This window comes from Acipenser ruthenus, chromosome 18 (assembly GCF_902713425.1).
Source record: "Acipenser ruthenus chromosome 18, fAciRut3.2 maternal haplotype, whole genome shotgun sequence".
Taxonomy (NCBI): domain Eukaryota; kingdom Metazoa; phylum Chordata; class Actinopteri; order Acipenseriformes; family Acipenseridae; genus Acipenser; species Acipenser ruthenus.
This window is the reverse complement of record NC_081206.1, coordinates 1,891,461-1,912,078: the sequence shown is the minus strand read 5'-3', so window position 1 is coordinate 1,912,078 and position 20,618 is coordinate 1,891,461. Positions and strand designations below refer to the sequence as shown.

Here is a 20,618-nt window from a genome sequence, read left to right as displayed (position 1 = left end):
AAAAACAGTCAGTGTATTGATCAAGGCTGCATAAACATGGTGAAGGGGGTAAAACTGTTTTATTTTCTTTTTCCTAAGATATAGTGGCTTACATGTGTGCCATTCAGTGCCACGTAGCCCTCTGTGACCTGTCAGCTACTCTGTCCAATCTCGACTTGGCTGCAGTCTATCCTTCAATCAGTCACTCAGTGCTTTGAGTTTAACGGCTTGCTGAATTACCTGGCCAATCCGCTGGCTCCCCCTCAAGGGTACTTAACTCACCTGTGCAACCGTCAGCGCTGCTTTGCCATTTGCAATCTTGAGCTGGACCTGGTGTTTTAAATGAAATGGTAAGGTTTGATAAAAATCATTTGTTGCATTGAACAGTTTGCAAGGATTGCTTCTACTGCTTTATTGTGCATTAATGGATTACGTTGCAATGCTTTCTCAGCTGCTTTTGCAGTTGCCACATCCTTCTAGTTATAATGAAGTATTATCGATGAAGGCTTCAGCTCCCTCGTTGCTGTGAGATGGGTGAGTATAGGGCACTTTTTTTTTTTTTACAACCATTAGAGGATAAGATTAGGAATTAAGCAGTTTGGCAAGGCTTTACAGATGGACATCAGGGTTAAAGAAAGACACACACATTGAATTGGCCTAAGAGAAAGGGAAATGAGGGTGAAACTATGAAGTGTTTTTTTTTTGGTTTTTTTTTTTAAATTGTGTCCAGAGTGTGGTCCGGTCCATGTTTCATCTCCCCTCCTTGCTGGATTCACTGAACTTCAAAAGCTGTTAAACAAATATAGCTACCCGTTCATGGGGGGGAAACGCTGAAACTTTTCATCACAATGAAAAAAAGACCCAAAGCCAATGTCTAAGATTTAACTTAACTTTGTGTAATATTATATATAGTTAGAACTTTTGTTTAAACACCCCACCTCCTGCCCCCACATACATAGTGTTTTTTTTTTTGGTTAAAAAATAAAAGGAAATACAAATCCAAAAAAATACAAGACAACATTAAAATAAAAAATAAAAACTCATTTCAGTTGGCCCTCTTTCACAGGGTCGAAACCGCATGCAGTGTATATCAAACGAAACCTTTCATTCAAAACTCAAAAACTACAAAGAGAAAGCAGGGTGACAGAATCATATACACATTAAAACACTACTTGGTTCCTAAAGGTCTAGTTATTTTTTTAAGTGCAAAAAAGCTTGTTTATTCCTACATAAAAAGCGGATTACAATAATAATAATAATAGTAATGAGATACACACACTATCCACAGCTTTTAAATGGACTCCTCACACACACACACACTGTAGCACCGAGGGCTGACTGCGCTTGAATGAAAGGTGTTGTGGTGAATCTCTTTTCAAGCAGAAGCTTCACCTTGGTTAAACATGAATGAAAAGGAGAACAATACAAGCAACTTCTCACTCTTTTCTGCAGACAAAAGTCTCCCCAGACATCTATCAGTAGCAACAACCCTACTGCATGATCCCCTGCAGTAGCTGTCCCTCGTACCAAAGCTACGAAACTACCTGCTGGGGAAACGACTGGTTCTCAAACTAAGATTTAGTGGCCACTATACTGGCTAGATTCCTGACACGGGCTGAACAAAATCTGACCAATGTTAATCTGCCAGTCCCAGATCAGGGAGGTGGGGCTCACTGGAAAAGGCAGGGTTAGCGCTGGTGGTGATGTTCTGGGGTCCTGTTTCGTGGACTGCTTGAGTTCCCGGCTACAGTTTGACCGGTAGTACTGGGATTAAACTCTTGGATTAAAAAAAGACTAAGGAAATAGAGCACAGTGCCACCTGCTGGAACCATGCAGCATGTAGAAAAGTACAGTATCGTTTTACACATTAACTTACTAGCAAAGAACAAGAGTCGACAGACACTGATTCCCTGTGACCCGCCTATTTAAAATGTACCCGTTTTTAAATTCTATTTGTGAAGCCATGAGGCCCGATCACAGCCTCACACTTTCAAGGGCCAAGGCCTTGGGCTATTTTGGCAATGACATATAAGGTTGTTGTTACTTTTTTTGTTCACATTTACAACGAGAATCACAACAGAAAGGCTCATCTACTAATAATATTTAGCAATTAAATACGCTGACCCGAATATCCACGCAAGAAGGCCATTTGCTGGATTTTGTTTTGTTGTTAAACACAGAATGGTACACCACACAGTCACTCGGCACATGTGCATGAACAAAAAACATAATTCCTCAGTTCTGGTTTTACTACACAAGGAGTTCTAAGCTAGAGGGCACATTTCTGTTTGTTGTACGTTTGCTGTTGCTTTCTATCTTTCATCTTCCCGTTGTGCTCGCTGGCTTGATGGCTCATTTGCTCTTGTTTAACAGCCGAAGGTCTCCTGGGAGGCATAGACCATGTAGAGGAAGCCGTCCTCGTCCTTCTCCTGCTCGTAGATCTCCGAGATGGAGGTGGACACGCTCACCATGCTGTGCTGGTTCACCAGCAGAAAGAAGGCCTGCGTGGGGTTCAGCTGCAAGCGGCGGCTGTGGAGAGGAATGGAAACAGGTCAGTCCAGGGGCGGCCAAAGCCCTTCCAGTCCTGGTCTTTGTTCCAACAGTCCAGGGGCGGCCAAAGCCCTGCCAGTCCTGGTCTTTGTTCCAACCCTTTTCTAAATTGTTTTATGAAACCAACTCAGACCCTAAAATGGCTAACTGTTTAATTGCACCCGTTAAACTGGGAGTAGAGTGGCCCGCCAGGACTGTGATTGGACACTCCTAGGGGTTCACTGGGGTTGAAACAAAAACAAAAAAAACAACTGTCTGGCCCTGAGGCCTGAGAAGAAGCGCCCAGCTCTGTCTGCAGATCAGGCAGCTTGTCAGCAGAGTGCCAGGGAGCGATGCAGACACGACATGCACTACAGGAAGGGTTACTGACAGGGAAACAAAGCTGCAAGGAGGGCTGGGCTCATTATGAACTGTACATTGATCCCGCACACATCTGCAACACAGACTATATTGGTTTAGATGGATATTCATTGGTTTAATTAAAGTGAACCTGTCAGAGCTGCACTGCTACAGCCTGTTGTATTCTTATTTCATTGTTTTTGTTTTCTTATCTTATTTAAACAGTCGTTTTCTTTTTTTTTTTTTTATGTAAGGAGTCCAAAGTGTTTGTGGTAAAATAAAAAAGCACATTTCAGAATAAGACGGGTGTTTCTGTATGTAGGGCATCTGTTTTTAAAGAAGTGGGAGGAAGGAGCATGCAGTTTTTATTTTTAGCCTTGGCGCTCTTGGATTCATTGCAAACCACTGGTTGTGGTGTCTGCTTGTGGACCTGCAACACCCATACAATTCCACTGGTTGTGGTGTCTGCTTGTGGACCTGCAACACCCATACAATTCCACTGGTTGTGGTGTCTGCTTGTGGACCTGCAACACCCATACAATTCCACTGGTTGTGGTGTCTGCTTGTGGACCTGCAACACCCATACAATTCCACTGGTTGTGGTGTCTGCTTGTGGACCTGCAACACCCATACAATTCCACTGGTTGTGGTGTCTGCTTGTGGACCTGCAACACCCATACAATTCCACTGGTTGTGGTGTCTGCTTGTGGACCTGCAACACCCATACAATTCCACTGGTTGTGGTGTCTGCTTGTGGACCTGCAACACCCATACAATTCCACTGGTTGTGGTGTCTGCTTGTGGACCTGCAACACCCATACAATTCCACTGGTTGTGGTGTCTGCTTGTGGACCTGCAACACCCATACAATTCCACAGTATGCGCTGGAATACAGAAACGACATTCCCTTTAAAAGAAGCACTGGAGTTTAAAACAAGAGCCTGGTTCTAATCATGTGGATCCGGGTGACGTACCGCAATACACGACCAGAACAGAAGCGAACAATAACATGGGGGGGGGGGGGGGGACTAGCATTTGAGTTCCTAGAGAATATCTTTATTTGTAAGTTGCCTGCACAGCATATTTACCAGTCGTACACAAAGGCTTACCGGATGATCTTGACCAGTTCGCTCATGTTCACGTGATCAGGAACCAGGAATTTGGTTTTGTCCAAGACGGGGAGCTGTTTCTCACCCTTGTACCTCTCGATGATTACCTGCGAAGGGAAAACAATGCGGTAGATCAACATGCTTTTATAAGATTGGCATCCTGGGCAGGGAGGCATGAACACAATGAGACTGTGCTGTTGTAAGCGGTTTAGATCTCTAGTGCTTTATTAAGGAGTGTATAAGGATGCCTGATGTGTGTCTCGCGTCTTATAATACTGTCGTGACTGTAAATGGAAGCAGGATGAAATCAATTAAACAAATAATTACACTTTCTAATCTCAGTTTTGCATCTTGTCGGGCAGGTTTTGTAGTTGCCCATTCCTTGAACTACTGGGCTGGCTACTTCAAAGAGGTTGGATTCTGCAGCAAAATACACGGTGTACACAGCTCAGTAAATTAGGTTTCAGCAGAAACATCTTGCGTCTCTCGGGCACTCTCAAGATAAATGTTTTACATTGCTGCAACCCCCTTGAATTTCTAGCAGTGGCACAGGTTTATACAAGTGGCTGCTCACTTCAATGTGCGCGTTCGTCTTGAGCGACAAGGGAGAGTTTAGTGGAAACGCACAAGTCGAAATCGAGGGACCGCAGCCAGACGACTGGCAGCAGGGATTCTGTCTTGTCCCCGCATTGCCCAGCCAGGCAGTAATGGGGTTCTTTAACTTTGTCAGTGGAAGGCTGAAATGCATGGCGAGTTTTTCTGTTTGAAACGAAACTGTGAACAAATGGATGCCCCACACACACGTCCTCCGTTTATAGCCGAGTTACAGGAACCCTGAGCTCTCGCAGGTCAGGTAAAAGCCATTGCTGTGGGTACAATCCTTGCACTGTACACAGACTACAAGCGCAAAGGCTGACCATCTACATTTAACATGACTTGTTTTTAAATGTTTAATACTTGGCTGAATTATTAAACAACCCCTATTTCATCATCTTGTACTTTACCTCCGTTATGTAATCTTCATGCCGTTTGTTAACTTACTGTTAAAAGCTTTCCACTTAGCAGCAGTCCTGCTGGCAGGATGTTTTTGATTTTTATTATCTTTATTGAAAGAAACAGAGATCACACAAAGGACACGTGTACTCGAATGCATGTTTAATGACCTGAATGTAGGCGTTCATAATGTAATCTTTGAAGATCACCTCTGTGAACTGGAAACAGGTCTTAATCTGGGTGTTCACACGCAGCTTGTTTTCCATACATCTAAATTGGGTCGTCTGAGGAATGGGCCCTTTTCAGTTTATTCAGAATTGGCCAGTTTGCTGGTTGCTTGACTGGTGAAATTCAGCATGGTCTGTGCTGTTCTATTATTTCCTCTTCCCTTCATGATGTCTCTGCTAATTCTCAGAGTTCAGAAACCAGACTCCGTGGTTTTAAGAGCTGCCAGGGCGCCAAGGGAGCCAGTCCAACAACGCAAGCTGCAGATCCACTTTCTGACTAATAGGAATGTAACCGAGTTTCACTGGGGCGGAGTTTTGCAGGTGCAGATCTTACTCACAAGGAAACCGCCACACCTTGCTGCTGATTTTCTGTTCTGGTCACGTCCTTTGTAATCAGAAGGTCTCCTACCTCCTGACATGTCAGTGCTACTGATCTCTCAAGAACTGCCTATAAGCAGAACCAAGCATGCCCATTAAAACCACGCTGGAAACTTCACACGGATTCTGAACAAGCTCCTAAAAGTGTCTAATGATATGAGCCTGTAGGTTGCTGGGCTGCCAATCCATCTGCTATATTTAACCCTGCTAACATTGAATTTAAATACTTCGACCTGGATTAACAGGAATGGTAACCGGCCACATTCCTAACTTTGAACCTACAAGAGTTTCACAGCCCCAGTGTCGCACAAACATGTGTTTATTTCCTGGGTGTCTGCTTACTGCATTCTTTCAAGTCTAGCCTTCAATGCCCTCCGATGCCATCTGGAAGCCGGCTATATATGACTTCCCGGTTTGTTTAGGTGATCCAGGTTTACGTTTTTAAGTGAATTTCATGCTCTCATCAGGTCACTTCTTTGTAAAACCACTCCTCACAGTTCAGTGAGCTGTGCTCATGTTAGGAGTGCTGTTTCACAGGACCCAAGAGGTCCCCTGTGCACCGTTACTGGAGATTTCTCGATTGACTCAAACTCAGGCTTTTGTGAAACCAGACAGAATGCGCGGAGCTGGTTTGGCAGAACAGTCCGGTCCGCTCAACGATCCATTCCAAAAACCTGCTCACATCAAACAAGAAGAATGTCCCCTCAATATAAATAAACATCACGACCACCTGTTGCTGTTAACTGAGCAGACCTGATGAAGGAAAAGCATTACTTACTGGTATTTTGTTGGGATGCTGGTCTCTGATCTGTTGAACTTCTTTAGAACGCTCAGCTGTTAAGAAAGAGAACACGCGAAACATATTTTAAAAATGCTACAAGAAAATAATACACATGCATTACCTGAAACAGCTATTCTGTATTGCAGCTTTCTCTACTTCCTCTGTATATTCTTGTTTCCTAATCTGTTGAGGCTCAGCCCGACACATTGGTGCACTTGCTGGTAAGCGGGTCTTCAGAAAACCAATGTAGTGATCTTGGCTCGGAGCTTGTGGTGATGCCCCTCTATCAGTAAGTGTATCGTTGCCAGCAAACACTGACAACTAGGCTCTCGTTTGCAAATGTGTTTCCCCAAGTGAAAACTCAAATAATATTACTGCAGGTATACAGTACAGCTTGGCATTTACAGAGGCATAGCTATAGCACTGGAAGATTCTTTAACACGGATTCTGTGGCTAAAGCCATGTCGTCTTCAACGTGTTTTTAAATTTCCTTTTGGATAGAAAGTGTCCATGCTCATTATCCCGCCTGTATTCCTGCTAGCTGTGTGTACAAGATGTTATCAAGCACAATGTTAAACAAAGCCTGTAACAGAGTGTACATTTTGGAGAGATAATACATTTCCTGCTCCGATGTGCATTGCATCAGACTTGGTTGGAAAAAGATGACCCTATTGACCTCTTGATGAAATTCAGGAGTCGTCACATTAGCAGCTGGCCAGACCCAACCAGTCTTCTCAGAACTCTCAATACAGGAACAGCACAGTTCTCTGGAATGCTCAGAGCCTGACCTCCCCCTGTCAGCCTGGCCTATCACAGCTGTGTTTGTGTTCTCTCCTTACTTGAGCAGTCAGCTGACCTCACTATACCATAACAACTTGCCTACAGACCTACAGCTACATAATATTATTAATATTTAGTATTACACATTTTGCTACAACCGCTTTTTTTTTTTAAATTGATTTTTCTGCAATTCTAAAGCTACAGCAGCTAACTTTATCTTGCATCAAAACCTTTTGGCTGGCAGCACACCGACTACAGATTGAAACTTTGTACTGAGAAATTACAGAGATCTTTACTGGCTTTATCATCTAAAACTACCTGTGGGGGGTACCTAACAAGTGTAGTAGCCCATCAGAAATCTCTGCACAGATATTTCCTGATAATTCATAATGCAAGAAAAAAATGAAACAAGTTTCTAAAACTAAGCTTGTGCAGTGTGGCCGGTCAAGCACAGTGAACAGTACTGCATTTCAGTGTAAAGATTTACTATATTAATGAATTAGCTGCCAACTAATCTATGATTTAACTGCAGAGCCTTAGAGACGGGTGCGCTAGGCAGGGAAGGCTGTGTTAGAGTCCTCCAAAGTCCCATGTATTTTGTGAACTCCCTGACCCAGAGCGGTGGGGCCAGGTTTCATTCCAGATCGGGACAGTCCAGCAGCAGGGTGTTGGACAGTCTCAGAGGGAATCCCTTGCAGGGTCTCTTTCCTTTCCTAATTGAGGTAACAGAGGTGAAGCCCAGTGTAGACAGATTAAACTGCCAGGGTACAATGATGGGACTAACAAGAAGTTATCACACACAAGGGGCTGTAATATATATATATATATATATATATATATATATATATATATATATATATATATATATATATAATATATATATATGCAAAGCATTCTGACAATCTTAACAACAGCATTTATTATGCAAACCCAAACATGAGGCAAACGTTGGCAAAACTACAAGCAAGTTGGGGATACAGCAGGACAAAAGGGCAAACCGACAAGAAAAGCTAATTAACATGCAGCACGGTATCTGTATAACCATGGTTTCATCTACCTGAAAGATCAGCTGTCTTAAATCCGTAACCCACAATTACACTGTTGCATATTTCAATAGCGCACCTGTAGTGTACGCAGAAGAAAATTAGATTGAACAGCACAATAGGTCAAACAGCAGACCTGCGTGTTCCTGAATCAAACATTCATTAGGTTCACTGTACCGTGGCTCACCCTCCATGTTTGTTAGTTTTCCAAATGTCTGTCATTGATACTACACTGTAAGATGAGACGCTATTTTGACATGTGCTTCTGTAGCCCTTTCATAAGAGTGAACCCTCAGATAAAAACATGCAGTGCACATCAGAGAGACCGAAGGCACACATCTCCAATACTGTTAGTCACAAGAAAACCAGCCAAGTGAAAGTATGACCAGACTCTGCATGCCAAACAATTCATTGCTGCTTAAATATAACTTGCTTTGAGACCATTTAAATACTTAGTAAATGCATGTGTTCTTACACATGCTTACAGTGTTATTATGCATAGTTACAATGCACTTGATAAGTGCATTTTGTTGTAATGTGCTGCTGTAGCGGACACATTCAGCAGGCGCAGTTCAGGCATCTTAAGGGAAGGCGTTACACTGGCATGGATAGCACACTGGTACTGCAGATAATTGGAGGTATTTCATATCACGCTGCTGTGTCCATGAACACCCCACTGAATAAAACACAACGTTGATTTTTTTCTTTACACTGAATTATAGTCTTTGCTTCCTTTAAACGTTTAATTAAATACTAAATAAAAACCGAATAAGCGGTATTTTCAGCTCTTTGGATGTTGCTCTGGCTATGGGGTTTGTAAAGTTTTTTTTTTTTCAGGACGTGTCATGCAAATTTTACGTGATGACGTTTGTAATCAGCACGATAGGCGGACCAGTCTTTGTTTATTTTATTTATTTATTTTTTTAAATATTACTGCGGCCATACGCTTATGTAAAGGAAACATCGCGTTGTTGTTATAATAATAATAATAATAATAATAATAATAATAATAATAATAATAATATTATTATTATTATTATTATTATTATTATTATTATTGTAACTGTCTACAAAAATACCGTCATCAACACGTATCTACACTTTAATTCCTTTGTCCGCTGTCTGTCAGTGGTTCTTAATTTCTTGTTGAGTAGAAACCGTGTTCCTTGGCAAACAAATGTCTGGCCTCATTTTAATTTGATAAAATGTGCATATTGTAGTGACGGACACGGGAAACATGTAGCAACACCGCGGAATAAACACAATCCGTGTATGTTATTGGGTGACACCCAATTTCGATTTTGCATCAGTACACCGAAGTCAATAATACGTGATTTACAAACACTGTGTTTTAAAATATATATTTTAAATATCCCTTAATATTTTAACAAAACCAGCTGTGATGACATAACCACCTCGTCTGTCCCAGCTCGTGTCCAATTTGTTCAAACCTTTAATTTTGGAAGGCCCATGTAAAATATATACTAACTAGAAAAAAAAAAAGACTTGCTTTTGAGTTATTTCAACAGCTAAACAAAACATTACACGACCTCTAATATATACAGGCATATCAGCGAGCTGTCTTTCCGTTTTTGGTAAACAAATTATAGTTACATTAAAAATAGGGCAATGTATTAATGTAGAAAATAACAGAACAGCTTACCATAGCTCCTTCTCTGTTTAAAAGGTGTGTCAGACGGCATGTCTGTGTGAGATGTATTCGCTGGACTTGCTCGTTTTGTGACAGTGCGAGACGCTACAGTGTTGATGCGCAGCGCTGTTTCTCTGTTTGGATCTCGATGTACCCGAACAGCTTTCGAGACAATGTAACAACGCAAGGCTGTGACGTCACCGCCAGCCTTGTTAAAGGGGACGCACGGAGGGCTGGTTTGCCGACAATATTTGTCACGACGTTACATGTTTTATTTATTTATTTATTTTGTTTTGAATTTGTTTGTTTTCTGTCTGAACTTTTACATTTAGCTTTTTAAATCACTTTAATACATTCTCAACAAATTAATGGTTTTTTTTTCCCTCTGTGTGTGAAAAGGACCAACTACTACGCTCTCGGTTATTCAAGAGCATCTGTAATGCTGTTTGTTTCAATTCTGCCCAGTTCAAGTACATTTCAAGATACCCACTACTTACAAATAAAGCTGTAGTTTCATTGATTTTATGACAGCCTCGTTAGCACCACACAGCCAAAAGTCGATGTTCTATCTTGGTAGTTTTGACCAATCATAGCCCGTGTCGCTACCAAGAATTGACCAGGAAAAAGCCAATCAGATTTCGTAGAGCTACCAAGAATACTGAGCGTTTTCAACGATGGGAGATTATTGAATCTTGAAGTGTTTTGGTTTATTTCGAAATACAATCAAGTACGTTTCAAGATACCCCCTTACAAATGCAGCTGTAGTTTCATGCTTTGCTGTTGCGGATCGAAAATGCTCTCTGCCTAGGTTTTAATAGAGCCTCGTTAGCGCAGTAGGTAGCGCGTCAGTCTCATAATCTGAAGGTCGTGAGTTCGATCCTCACACGGGGCAGTTACTTTTTTTTTTTTTTTTTTAAATATATATTTGTCATTTAAAAAATCTTCTGTATACAATCTTAACATTATTTTCCAATTTATTTGCAGCACCATATAATATTTTTTAAAACCATCTAAAATGTGCATACGTCCTGATGCCTCGGCTTCCCTATAAATAACAAGCCCTGTACGTGCATGATTATTTTCCACTTGTGTTTCACTCTGTTATTTATTTGTTATTGAACCCGATCATTTTTTGAAAGCAGTACAATCAAACGTGACTGTATTTCTAACTATAACCAGGTTGGCTGTGGCGCAGTGTCAGATTCCTGCACACAGCAGCCTGTGTGTGGGACCAGTCCAGTGAAAAAAAACATGGTAACTTTTACATCAAAGTCAAACAGCATTACTTGCTTTAAGAATACTTACAAATGGATATACAGCGCTGAACCTAGCCCAGTTGTAGTCCATTTCTTTCTTTGAAGAAAGTGGTCTCCATTTTATAATTGTACAGAGCTTGTAAGCCCCTACTTTGAGTGCCATTTATCTGTGTCCACAATGTTCTATCCAATGCACGGCCTCTTGAGCCATGCATGGCGTACTGACTTCCCCGATACGGCTCTGTATAATATCATGGCTCTTAGTGGGTTTGAAAAGACTGCAATGCTAACCTGGAGTTTTAGGCAGAAGAGAGTACAGTCACCCGTACACTGGGGCTGATTAACCTCCTGATAAGAGATCCATACAAGACACAGTGCCTTTCAATGTCTGTGCGCTTTGTGAAACCAAGGAAAGTGACATTACACAGGTCCCTCCGACTCAAAAACATGTTGGTGTGAAGTTCATATATTTATTATTAGTAGTAGCATCATTATGTACAAAAAAATAAAATACAAAAACAAAACAAACAATTCAAATATACACACCTAGTTTTTTTTAATGTGGCAAAACAGCATAGCATTTAAAAAATAAATAAAAAGCTTAACACCCAATGTTGTTTGCAAAGTTTGTGTATTAAGAAGACTCAAATGAAATGTCATTCCGAAATTAACCCTCCCCAGGGTGTTCTTCACATTATCTCTCAAATGGTTTTAATTGTACACAAGTGTGCACCAGCAACACGTGGGCTGCTGTATGGAAATGTTTACAAGTGAGTAAAACAAAAAATGACTTGACAAATGGTTTTCTGAAGAGCTGCTTCACAAATGGCTTGTTTTCTCCGTGGACTCTTTCAGCGCTAAGGAATGTACATGTGTGGACATGATGACACGAGTTAACTGGTCTGCTGCTTGGAGACGTGGTAGTTTTCCTATACTGCATGATTGTTCAACAGGTTTGAGTGGTCTTTAGGGAGGGAAGAGTCAAATTAGAAGAGGAAACAGAGGTTTGCATTTTGATCTGTTTTTGAGTAATTTGCTTCCTATATCCACATTTATTTAGACCCACATTGAATGCAAAGTTGCTAAACGCAATAAACACAGTAAAAAAAAAAAAAAAAAGAATAAGCTAAATATGTATAGGTTAAGATTTCTGTGCAATTTTACACGTTCCTAATGCTATCTGTAGTGACATATTTGACTGTTCTGCTTTCGTTGCTGTATAAGAGATGTGAGCAGCTGTGCAATCGCTTGCTGAGATAGGAATGCATCTTCAACACAAGCAAGGAGGGCATGCGGCAATCGTTTACTGGCACGCTGTTTAAAAATGGATATGGCCGTCAAATGACAACAAATCTTCTTAGTCTGTGGGATTCTGGATGACAATCAGGAAATATTCTTTATCTGTTAAAAAGAAAACACATTTTAAATAAATAACATATCATGTATTTATATTGCAAAAAAAAAGAAGCAATTCCTTAAAATGTTTAACCAGAAACCATTAACTTTTTTTTTTTTTTTTAAGGCTCTCATATTGAATAGGGTTCTAGTGTTTGGGACTCCGCGTCAGGAAGCTCTTTGTTTTTTTTAAGGCTCTCATATTGAATAGGGTTCTAGTGTTTGGGACTCCACGTCAGGAAGCTCTTTGTTTTTTTAAGGCTCTCATATTGAATAGGGTTCTAGTGTTTGGGACTCCGCGTCAGGAAGCTCTTTGTTTTTTTAAGGCTCTCATATTGAATAGGGTTCTAGTGTTTGGGACTCCACGTCAGGAAGCTCTTTGTTTTTTTAAGGCTCTCGTATTGAATAGGGTTCTAGTGTTTGGGACTCCGCGTCAGGAAGCTCTTGCATTACCTGGTGCCACCATGATCTCGTTCTTCTTGGAGCGCAGACGCAGGAACGTCAGGTCGTTCTGGGGGTCCATGTCTCTGACTGTGCTCCGGGCTTTCAGCACCAGCTGGTGGATCAGAGCTGCGTACTGGACAGTGGTGGAATTGTCCAGCGTCGTCTTGATAGGGATACCTGGCAAAACAGGAGGACGAGCAGAGGGGTCACATCTACAAAACAGGGGGAGGTATAAGAAAACCACGTCTAAATAAACTCCTGTTGCTAGGCACCCAGGAAACCACTTCCAGGATGTCTAAGAATCTGGAAGTAGACTATACTATAATAGTTTGGGATGCGTTTCAGATTCACCCCTCGTGGCTGAAATAGATGCCATATGAAGAAACTGAAGGCTTTTAGTCACTGAATTTATTCAGTTTCTTTGAGTGTTTCTAAATCTACCCACGACACTCACAGAAAAGCAGGTGGGTTTGCACTGACTTTTACACCCCGTGACCTAGCTATGCTCTCACTGTACCTTCTGCATTGACCACTATGATTCCTTGGACACCCTTCTGGCTTTGAATGCGCTTCAATGTTTCTTCCACTTCCGCCTAGAAAAACAGGAGATAGCACAGAAGCAACACCAGAGTTAATGGAAGAGAAGTCTCATGAATCCACGAATCCCAGCGTGACACACAATGTCCATGCTCTGCAAAAGCATCAGGTTTATAACACTGGTGCCATTTCAAAAGCAAAAACAGACATCCCCATGATGACAACACTGAACCCTTTCATGCACGAAATGTAGTTTTGGAAACATAATAAAGGTCACCACACATGAAATGGTGCGTGCACAGTGAGCGAGTCCATGCATAGAGGAGGAAAAGGCAGTTTGTTTTTGTGTTACTAGGGCAAGGCAAACATCAACTGAACTTGTCATAGGAAATAAGGATCCTATTGCATAGCAGTTTCAGTCCCAGTGTATAGATAACAACCACTACTGTGTCTTATTAAACTTATCAAACTGCTATGCAATCGGAGTCTTTTTTCCTTCCCTGCTGAATCCCAATGTTCTGACTGCATTGACAATACTGCATTAAAATTATAAATAAATAAATAAATAAATAAAAAAAAGTATGTGGATCATACACCATAGGACATATTGAACGCTCCAAACACTGTACCCGAGTAAAAACAACACATGCACAAACATCGACACACATTGGCCTATACATGAAAGTCAAGGGCTAGCAAAAATTATTTTATGACGCGTTTTAGTTTGTTTTATTAAAATAGACTGCTCGATCTGTCCTGCATGCATTTTTTATTAAAATAGACTGCTCGATCTGTCCTGCATGCATTTTTTATTAAAATAGACTGCTCGATCTGTCCTGCATGCACTTGGATTCCTATCACTGCACACGTAATGTCTGACAATATTAAGATGTGCATTTAGTAAAATCGTTATTTACAGACTTATGGTATTGGGCAACTTCATAGAACGAGACTGTATAAGGAGTGTTACACTTAAGAATACTCCGCCACAGTGCTGTGCTGCACACAACGTAACTACAACACAAACCAACGCCCCAGAGGAACAACACAGCAAAATTAAGAGACAATTCAGTTTGCCTGACAAATGCACATAAGACCAAGCTCGTTTTCAAATTATAAGAAAACGTCTGTAGGGGGTACTTACCATTTTTTACAGCAATAACTACTTCAAATCAGAGCTTCACATATAGACCCGCAACGCAGATACACCGGACCAGACAGCACACTTCGCACATGCGCAATAGAGGGATGACATCACCAGGAAATGTAACAGACGTAAATATCGCAAAAGCCACGAGATTTCACTGGCAGAGTAATAAAAGGGGAGGTCGCGCTACGCTCAGTATGTGCAGTATTTGTTTATTCACAGGATTTTACCACAGTGTATACAATGCAGATAAGATATATTTTGGTGGTTAACTGTTTTGAAAGGTTAGCACCAGAGAGCCAACTGGTGCTAAATTATCAAACCCCGCTCTAATCAAAACCCCCTCACAACTTCCCACACCGCACACTCATTTCTCAGTACAAAGCTTATTTCATTCCAAGTTGTGTTTCTTTCTTTTTCAGGTCCCTGACGTTTTTCTGAAGCAGTCACGACCAAAGCAGAATATGCTATTGTATTTCTGTTCGGTAGAAATGTGGAAAACATGCCGGATATGTTTCATATGTATTTATAAAGCACATACTCCACTGTTGCATTACACAGACCACATTCGTAAATATGTATCAGATGTTTGTTTGTTTGTTATGTGAAACATGCTCATGCAACATTTTTGAAGTATGCTTATAATTCATTGTGTATGACAGGCTCCGTTTGCATTGCGCTGGGGTGAAGACTCAGTAATGTGACATCACATAACCCCCATTCTGTTAGACTTCCATTGGGGCAGCAGTGTGGAGTAGTGGTTAGGGCTCTGGACTCTTGACCAGAGGGTTGTGGGTTTAATCCTAGGTGGAGGACACTGCTGCTGTATCCTTGAGCAAGGTACTTTACCTAGATTGCTCCAGTAAAAACCCAACTGTATAAATGGGGAATTGTATGTAAAAATAATGTGATATCTTGTAACAAGTTGCCCTGGACAGGGGCGTCGGCTAAGAAATAAATAATAATAATAATAACAATTGGCTCCCTGTGACTCAGAGAATAGAGTAGAAGGTGATTTTGCTTACTTGTAAGGCTTTGCATGGCCTGGCACCTTCCTATTTGTCTGCCCTTACACAGCATTATGTCCCAAATCGAGCACTGTGCTCTGTTGATGCCTACTCACTTTGTGTACCTTCTTTTCGGACAGTTACTTTTGGTGTCCGCTCCGTTCGATGTCTTGCTCCTAAACTCCCACAATCTCTTTTTTTAAAATTAGACTGAAGACTTTTTTGTTTGACCAGGCTTATAATTATTTCTTGTTTTTAAGTAGATTTTGTGACATTTTATTATGTATATGGGGCACTATAGAAAAAAAATATATGATAGATTGATTGATAAATACACTATGAAACGAGAAGACCACACACATCACTTTCACAACCTCTCTCAAAAAGAGGGTCGTCCTCCGTTTCTGTTCTGAAAGAGGTGACAAAGAGTATTTACATCCGTCCAGGAAAGTGTAGGAGGGGAGGTGGGTCGGTTAGACAATGGGGGGGGACTCCGAGGGGGGGTGGGTATTAAAAAGCTGACACAGGGATGAGAATTGCTGCCGATGGGAATGGTCACAGGGTGTTTATAGCCACAGGATTCATCACCAGAACGCCTGGTCCTTTTGTAGTCTCTCTTGCATTGATTCACAGCCCAATGTAGACCATCATGTTGTTTGGCTAAGGAGGCCCAGTATTAGCCAGCAGCCTCTCCAATTGATATACTGTACCTCTCTTTAAAGCTCTGTGCTTTTTCCAGCCAAGTTCATGCAGCTGTCTCTCCTCGCTGTTTTTCCTGCAGTCTCGGTGACTGCTTCTTACCTCCACAGTCCAAGAGGATTAAAGATTTCTGCAGCTGTGTGAAGCTTTTGCTTAATGTTTCCTCACAGGGAGCCCATTGACTGGGTATTTATGTTGCATATGTGAGTGTGCTTCACCCTTCATAGACGCTGCTACAACCAAAAGAATGTCTCCTGCTGCCCTGCAGACAGAGTCTGCTAACACAGACTCAGCCGAATGGCTTCCAGGGGGTTGGATGCCCTTCATACATTCTTGTATTTTCAGTTTTACCTTGTCCTTCATTGGAAGGCTGGTCTCAGTTTATCAGCGAGTAACTATGCATTCTGCTCAGTGTTTGAGAGGCTGTTACAAGGTCAACCTGAATCGCCATTCACTCCCCCACAGAGAGCTGTTCCATTGCAGCGTACTAGCGCATTCTTACACTTAAAGGCAAACCAGCGTTAGTATTTTGAAAATAAAGTCCTGCAACTTATTCATTTCTGCATTGCATATTCTTTCATGCAAGCTCCGTCATGCAACCAAATTCAGTATCAAGGCTCCCATGTTGACCCTAGTTTTGCAGTATTTGGAGGGAGCTGAAATTTAGCTTTAGACACTTTTGGTTTAATTTTGAGGTCACACCGAGATATCATGAAACCAGCACCACAGAGGCTCAGCACTGTTGTTAACACAACACATTTGTAGAGTGTATGTTTGGGAACAATCATTAGAGCCCATGTTAACCTAGAGATTTCAGATGTTTAGATCATGAGACCTGTAGATTGCACCACCCACACAGTCAACACTGTTTATTTGTTTTCATTGTTTAGTCTTGGGGTCTGTCACTTGAACGCCATGTGCCAGATCATATGGATGAGGAGCTGTGCAGAGGAACTGCATCCTCATTAGAACCTGTTTAGAACACTCACCAAACAGAATGGCTTTGGAATGCTGAAAGGCACCTACTCACCATTAACAAAACAGTCAATAAGCTTTTTTTTTCCTCTCAAAACTCTCCAGTTTGTGTCTGTTTATCTAAGTAGCAGTTGGTGTGTTCCACAAAACGCTTGCAAGATCCTGCAGTGTATTTCTTTTAACTATGCAGCTGGCAAAGTGACTGCATGCTAAGTGCAATGCAAGTACATGAGCTGCTGTGCTGTTAGACTTATGATTGATATAACACAGTGCTGGCAGCGTAGCTGGGGGAGTTGGTTTAAATTAAAATGTTTATTGCTGCAGCTTCAGAATATGCCTAGACTGTAAAAGGGTGGTTTTTACAATGCTTAGACCTCCTGAAATGAATTTAAGTAAGGCTGCATTTAATTAAGGCTATCTAATTCAGAAGAAAGCCATGATAAGAGAAGCAGGCAGGCGAGGATCTGCATGGAGTTAATGTGCACATGACCGTCACCAGTGTATGAAACACAATCTCAGGCATGACTGTACAAGCAGGTTAGAAGAATTCCCCTTTTTATATGATCGATTAGAGTTGACTGCGGGGGTTTAGGTAATTTACCATGAATAAGGCAGAGCATGAAGTGTTTCAAGCTGTGCTCATCCACATCCTAATATGCAAACTATTTTAAAACACGCTGCATACTGTTAGTGTTACCCTATAGGACAACTCTGCTATATTTAAAAAAAAAAAAAAAAAAAACTCACATCCTCTGCTCCACCTCTTAGAGAGGGAGAAATGTACCGACAACCCACTTGTTTCACGTCATTTTATAATCCAAACCATCTTGGAAAGCTTATTTTCACTTCACAATAGCTGGCGAGAGGGCAGGCAGGACTGAGTGGAGCAATCACTGGGAGTAACAGATTTTCTTATGCCAAGACAGACAAGGTACAGTTACTTGCTTGCTTGCTTTCATTTCTTTTTTTTCTGTTTCAATATTAATCCCATTTCAATTGATTTTTTTTTCCATCTGAGTGCTTTCTGAGAACACCAAAGTATGGAGTTTGATTGAAATGCTAAAGAATTTAAAACTCAAACAGCTGACGTTTCAAGGAAAGAGGTCTGTTTCCTGTGAGTTTGCTACTCTCCTGAGAGGGTAATGTAGCATTGAACAGGGGTTTAACGCGTAGAGAGATTTACTTGTTAGAGCTGCAGGGGAAGTCTCCTCTTGGTTTGGTGGCTATAGTTTCACTTCTGCTGTGTTCCGGAGAGGAAGATGGGAGACTTCAACATGTAGAATGTAGCCGTTCTTGAAGAAAAGTAAGTCTTGCTCTTTTGAAGCTAGCAGAAGAAACGCTGATGAAGTCCTGTCGTTAAGAGGTTTGGTTAAGTCTTGAGGTTTGAAATTAGTAAAGAAATATATAGACTTTTTGCTTAAGGTACTTCTTGGTTAATACACTGCTTTGTTCAGTTTCGCTGTGAGCTGTGGATAATGGACTAATGAAGCCTGTAGGAGGCCCTGTGAAGTGAACAGCTCTGTAATCTGTGAGTAACAACTTCTTTCTGTCTGTTTTAAATACTTGATTAGCTGTTCTTGCGTGCAATGGGATTGGTATAGACTGCCTTATGTCCATACAAGGCAATGTAGCTGGCCTAGTGGGACACTTTTAGAGCCCATTAAAAAGGTATGGGAAAATAAAGGGTTAAGGGTGTTGCAGGCATCATGTTAGTACATCTAAACAATTCATACCTGAGATCAAGGATTCCTTTTCATTAACTGTCACACTTCAATTCAATACTTGAGGTTGTTTGTGCTACCAGACAAAGGACATTTGTACTGTTTGATTTTCTTTTACATGTATTTAATTGTTGTCATTTTTGCTGACCCTGAAGACTCCACTGTAGCTCTATCTTGTAGTTGTGCCTCTTACTTTAGCCTGTGGTTTAGCCACCCAGTGCCAGCTCCCTGTCTGCTGCACTGACCACTTCTCAGTTACAACTAAAACAAGGCTGTCCCCCAGCTGGGACTGAAAGATTACCCGGGAGGATCTTGGAAACTCCTCATGAAAACAGGCTCGCCAGCCAGACACTCAATGAGTGATTTCATCTGCAAGAGAGCATGAAGCAGAATTCCTGAGCCCAGCATTCCAACGCTTTCCAGTCTCTACTTTTACAACATGAAGCAGGAGCTGAAAACTCCAGCTTAATAGTCACATTTTGCCCTGATTTATCTTTTAAGTAAAGCTCTTGGGTTGTGAATGGGCTAATTCTACCACCTTGCATGTTAAATCCTGTCCTAATGCAATAGATGAGTGCACAGTTTCTGGTTAAAGTGTGTATTCTGTATATCATACTAAACATATTAAGCCGACACTGAAAACTGCTGTTTGTGTTTTTCTCAGTAGTTTTGCTCCATTGACTCTGCTGTTAGCGCCTGGTGGGGTGGCTCACATAAGCTCTTCAGTTTGATTTTCCTCACCAAGTTTGAAAAGCATCTGCAGTAGTTATCAGCCATTGTTTTGTGGGACCCCACTGTGCCTCTAAGGATAATTCCGTGGCTGGTAGTGACTTTTTTCCTGTGAGAGAAGTAGCAGGCTGATTGAAATCTGTTTAATGTGCATGTGTGCTTTCTGAGCCCCAGCTAAAGGATCTACTGCTGCAACAAAACTACAGAAGAGAATTAAACACATGTGCTAACAACACTCAGACAGCTGCAGCAGCCCACATCTTAGAAAATCAAGCATGTTTATTTGGGGGTTGTTTTGCAAGCATTTCCTGTCAATTCTCTTGCTGTTTTAGCTGCCAGCGCAGCACATATCAAGTATCCCTCAAGCAAGCAGCTCAGCACTGCCTTGCTGGTGCGGTTTGCATGCATATTAACAGCTGTCACAACATGTCGGTGTCCCATGATTGTAGATTTGGGGGATGGGGTAGGAAGAATCCCTCTCTTCTCTCTCTCACAGTCATACAGTAATGAATGTTGATTTAGAAGCTGTATCTATGTTCTGTGATGCTCCAGTTCCTACAAGATATCTCGATCAAACAGTGGTCTTTTTTAAAGTTGTATCATGTTGTATAGTACTGCTCATAACTGACAACTTTAACCTTTTGAAACCCTGCAGCTTTATTTCTGCTTGCTTTACTTGAACCCTGATCCGTGGTGTCAGTGAGTCAAGCTTTCAGGTGCAGGAAGCACCATACCCAATCTAGTTTTAACATTTGATAAACGTTAACTGAAAGTGTCAATGAACCGCTTTGATATGACCGGTCTATTCTATGTTAGTTAGCAGGTCAGCCTCTTCCTGAAGATGCCCATTCTCACAATAGTGTCACAATATTCTTACC

At 41.4% G+C, this 20,618-nt stretch overlaps 3 protein-coding genes and 1 non-coding gene across 7 annotated transcripts in view; 2 read left to right on the top strand and 2 right to left on the bottom strand.

The window, feature by feature from the left end:
- Positions 1-854: 854 nt before the first annotated feature.
- LOC117421517 (microtubule-associated proteins 1A/1B light chain 3A) lies at positions 855-10,004 on the bottom strand. Its single transcript, XM_034036020.3, has 4 exons — positions 9,843-10,004; positions 6,354-6,409; positions 3,978-4,084; positions 855-2,508 (listed from the first exon to the last, which is right to left on the bottom strand). Exons 1-4 carry the CDS (start codon positions 9,880-9,882, stop codon positions 2,346-2,348), a joined length of 366 nt encoding a protein of 121 aa, XP_033891911.1. The 5' UTR covers positions 9,883-10,004; the 3' UTR covers positions 855-2,345.
- LOC117423305 (CMP-N-acetylneuraminate-beta-galactosamide-alpha-2,3-sialyltransferase 2-like) overlaps positions 2,466-20,618 on the top strand; it is a 28,086-nt gene continuing 9,933 nt past the window's right edge. Inside the window, exon 1 of one of the 4 annotated variants that reach the window (XM_058990752.1) lies at positions 2,466-2,530. The gene's annotated coding sequence lies outside the window, so the exon portion shown is untranslated. Of the gene's footprint in view, positions 2,531-18,088; positions 18,222-18,419; positions 18,594-18,744; positions 18,819-20,618 lie in introns of those variants that run through there. The other 3 variants (XM_034038854.3, XM_058990751.1, XM_058990750.1) reach the window with 3 other exon arrangements.
- trnam-cau (transfer RNA methionine (anticodon CAU)) lies at positions 10,650-10,722 on the top strand. Its single transcript has one exon. It is a non-coding gene; the product is annotated as a tRNA-Met (tRNA).
- LOC117417472 (dynein light chain roadblock-type 1) lies at positions 11,537-14,738 on the bottom strand. The gene is made up of 4 exons (XM_034029643.3): positions 14,607-14,738; positions 13,443-13,518; positions 12,935-13,102; positions 11,537-12,487 (listed from the first exon to the last, which is right to left on the bottom strand). Exons 1-4 carry the CDS (start codon positions 14,607-14,609, stop codon positions 12,444-12,446), a joined length of 291 nt encoding a protein of 96 aa, XP_033885534.1. The 5' UTR covers positions 14,610-14,738; the 3' UTR covers positions 11,537-12,443.

Excerpts from the sequence above, each read along its gene's own strand:
- LOC117421517 (XM_034036020.3), bottom strand. The coding sequence starts at position 9,882 with ATGCCGTCTGACACACCTTTTAAACAGAGAAGGAGCTATG. Across the intron at positions 6,410-9,842 it reads TAAACAGAGAAGGAGCTATG|CTGAGCGTTCTAAAGAAGTT; the intron begins GTAAGCTGTTCT and ends CTTTCTTAACAG. Across the intron at positions 2,509-3,977 it reads GAACTGGTCAAGATCATCCG|CCGCCGCTTGCAGCTGAACC; the intron begins GTAAGCCTTTGT and ends TCCTCTCCACAG.
- LOC117417472 (XM_034029643.3), bottom strand. Across the intron at positions 13,103-13,442 it reads CATAGTGGTCAATGCAGAAG|GTATCCCTATCAAGACGACG; the intron begins GTACAGTGAGAG and ends CTGTTTTGCCAG. Across the intron at positions 12,488-12,934 it reads CGAGATCATGGTGGCACCAG|ATAAAGAATATTTCCTGATT; the intron begins GTAATGCAAGAG and ends TCTTTTTAACAG.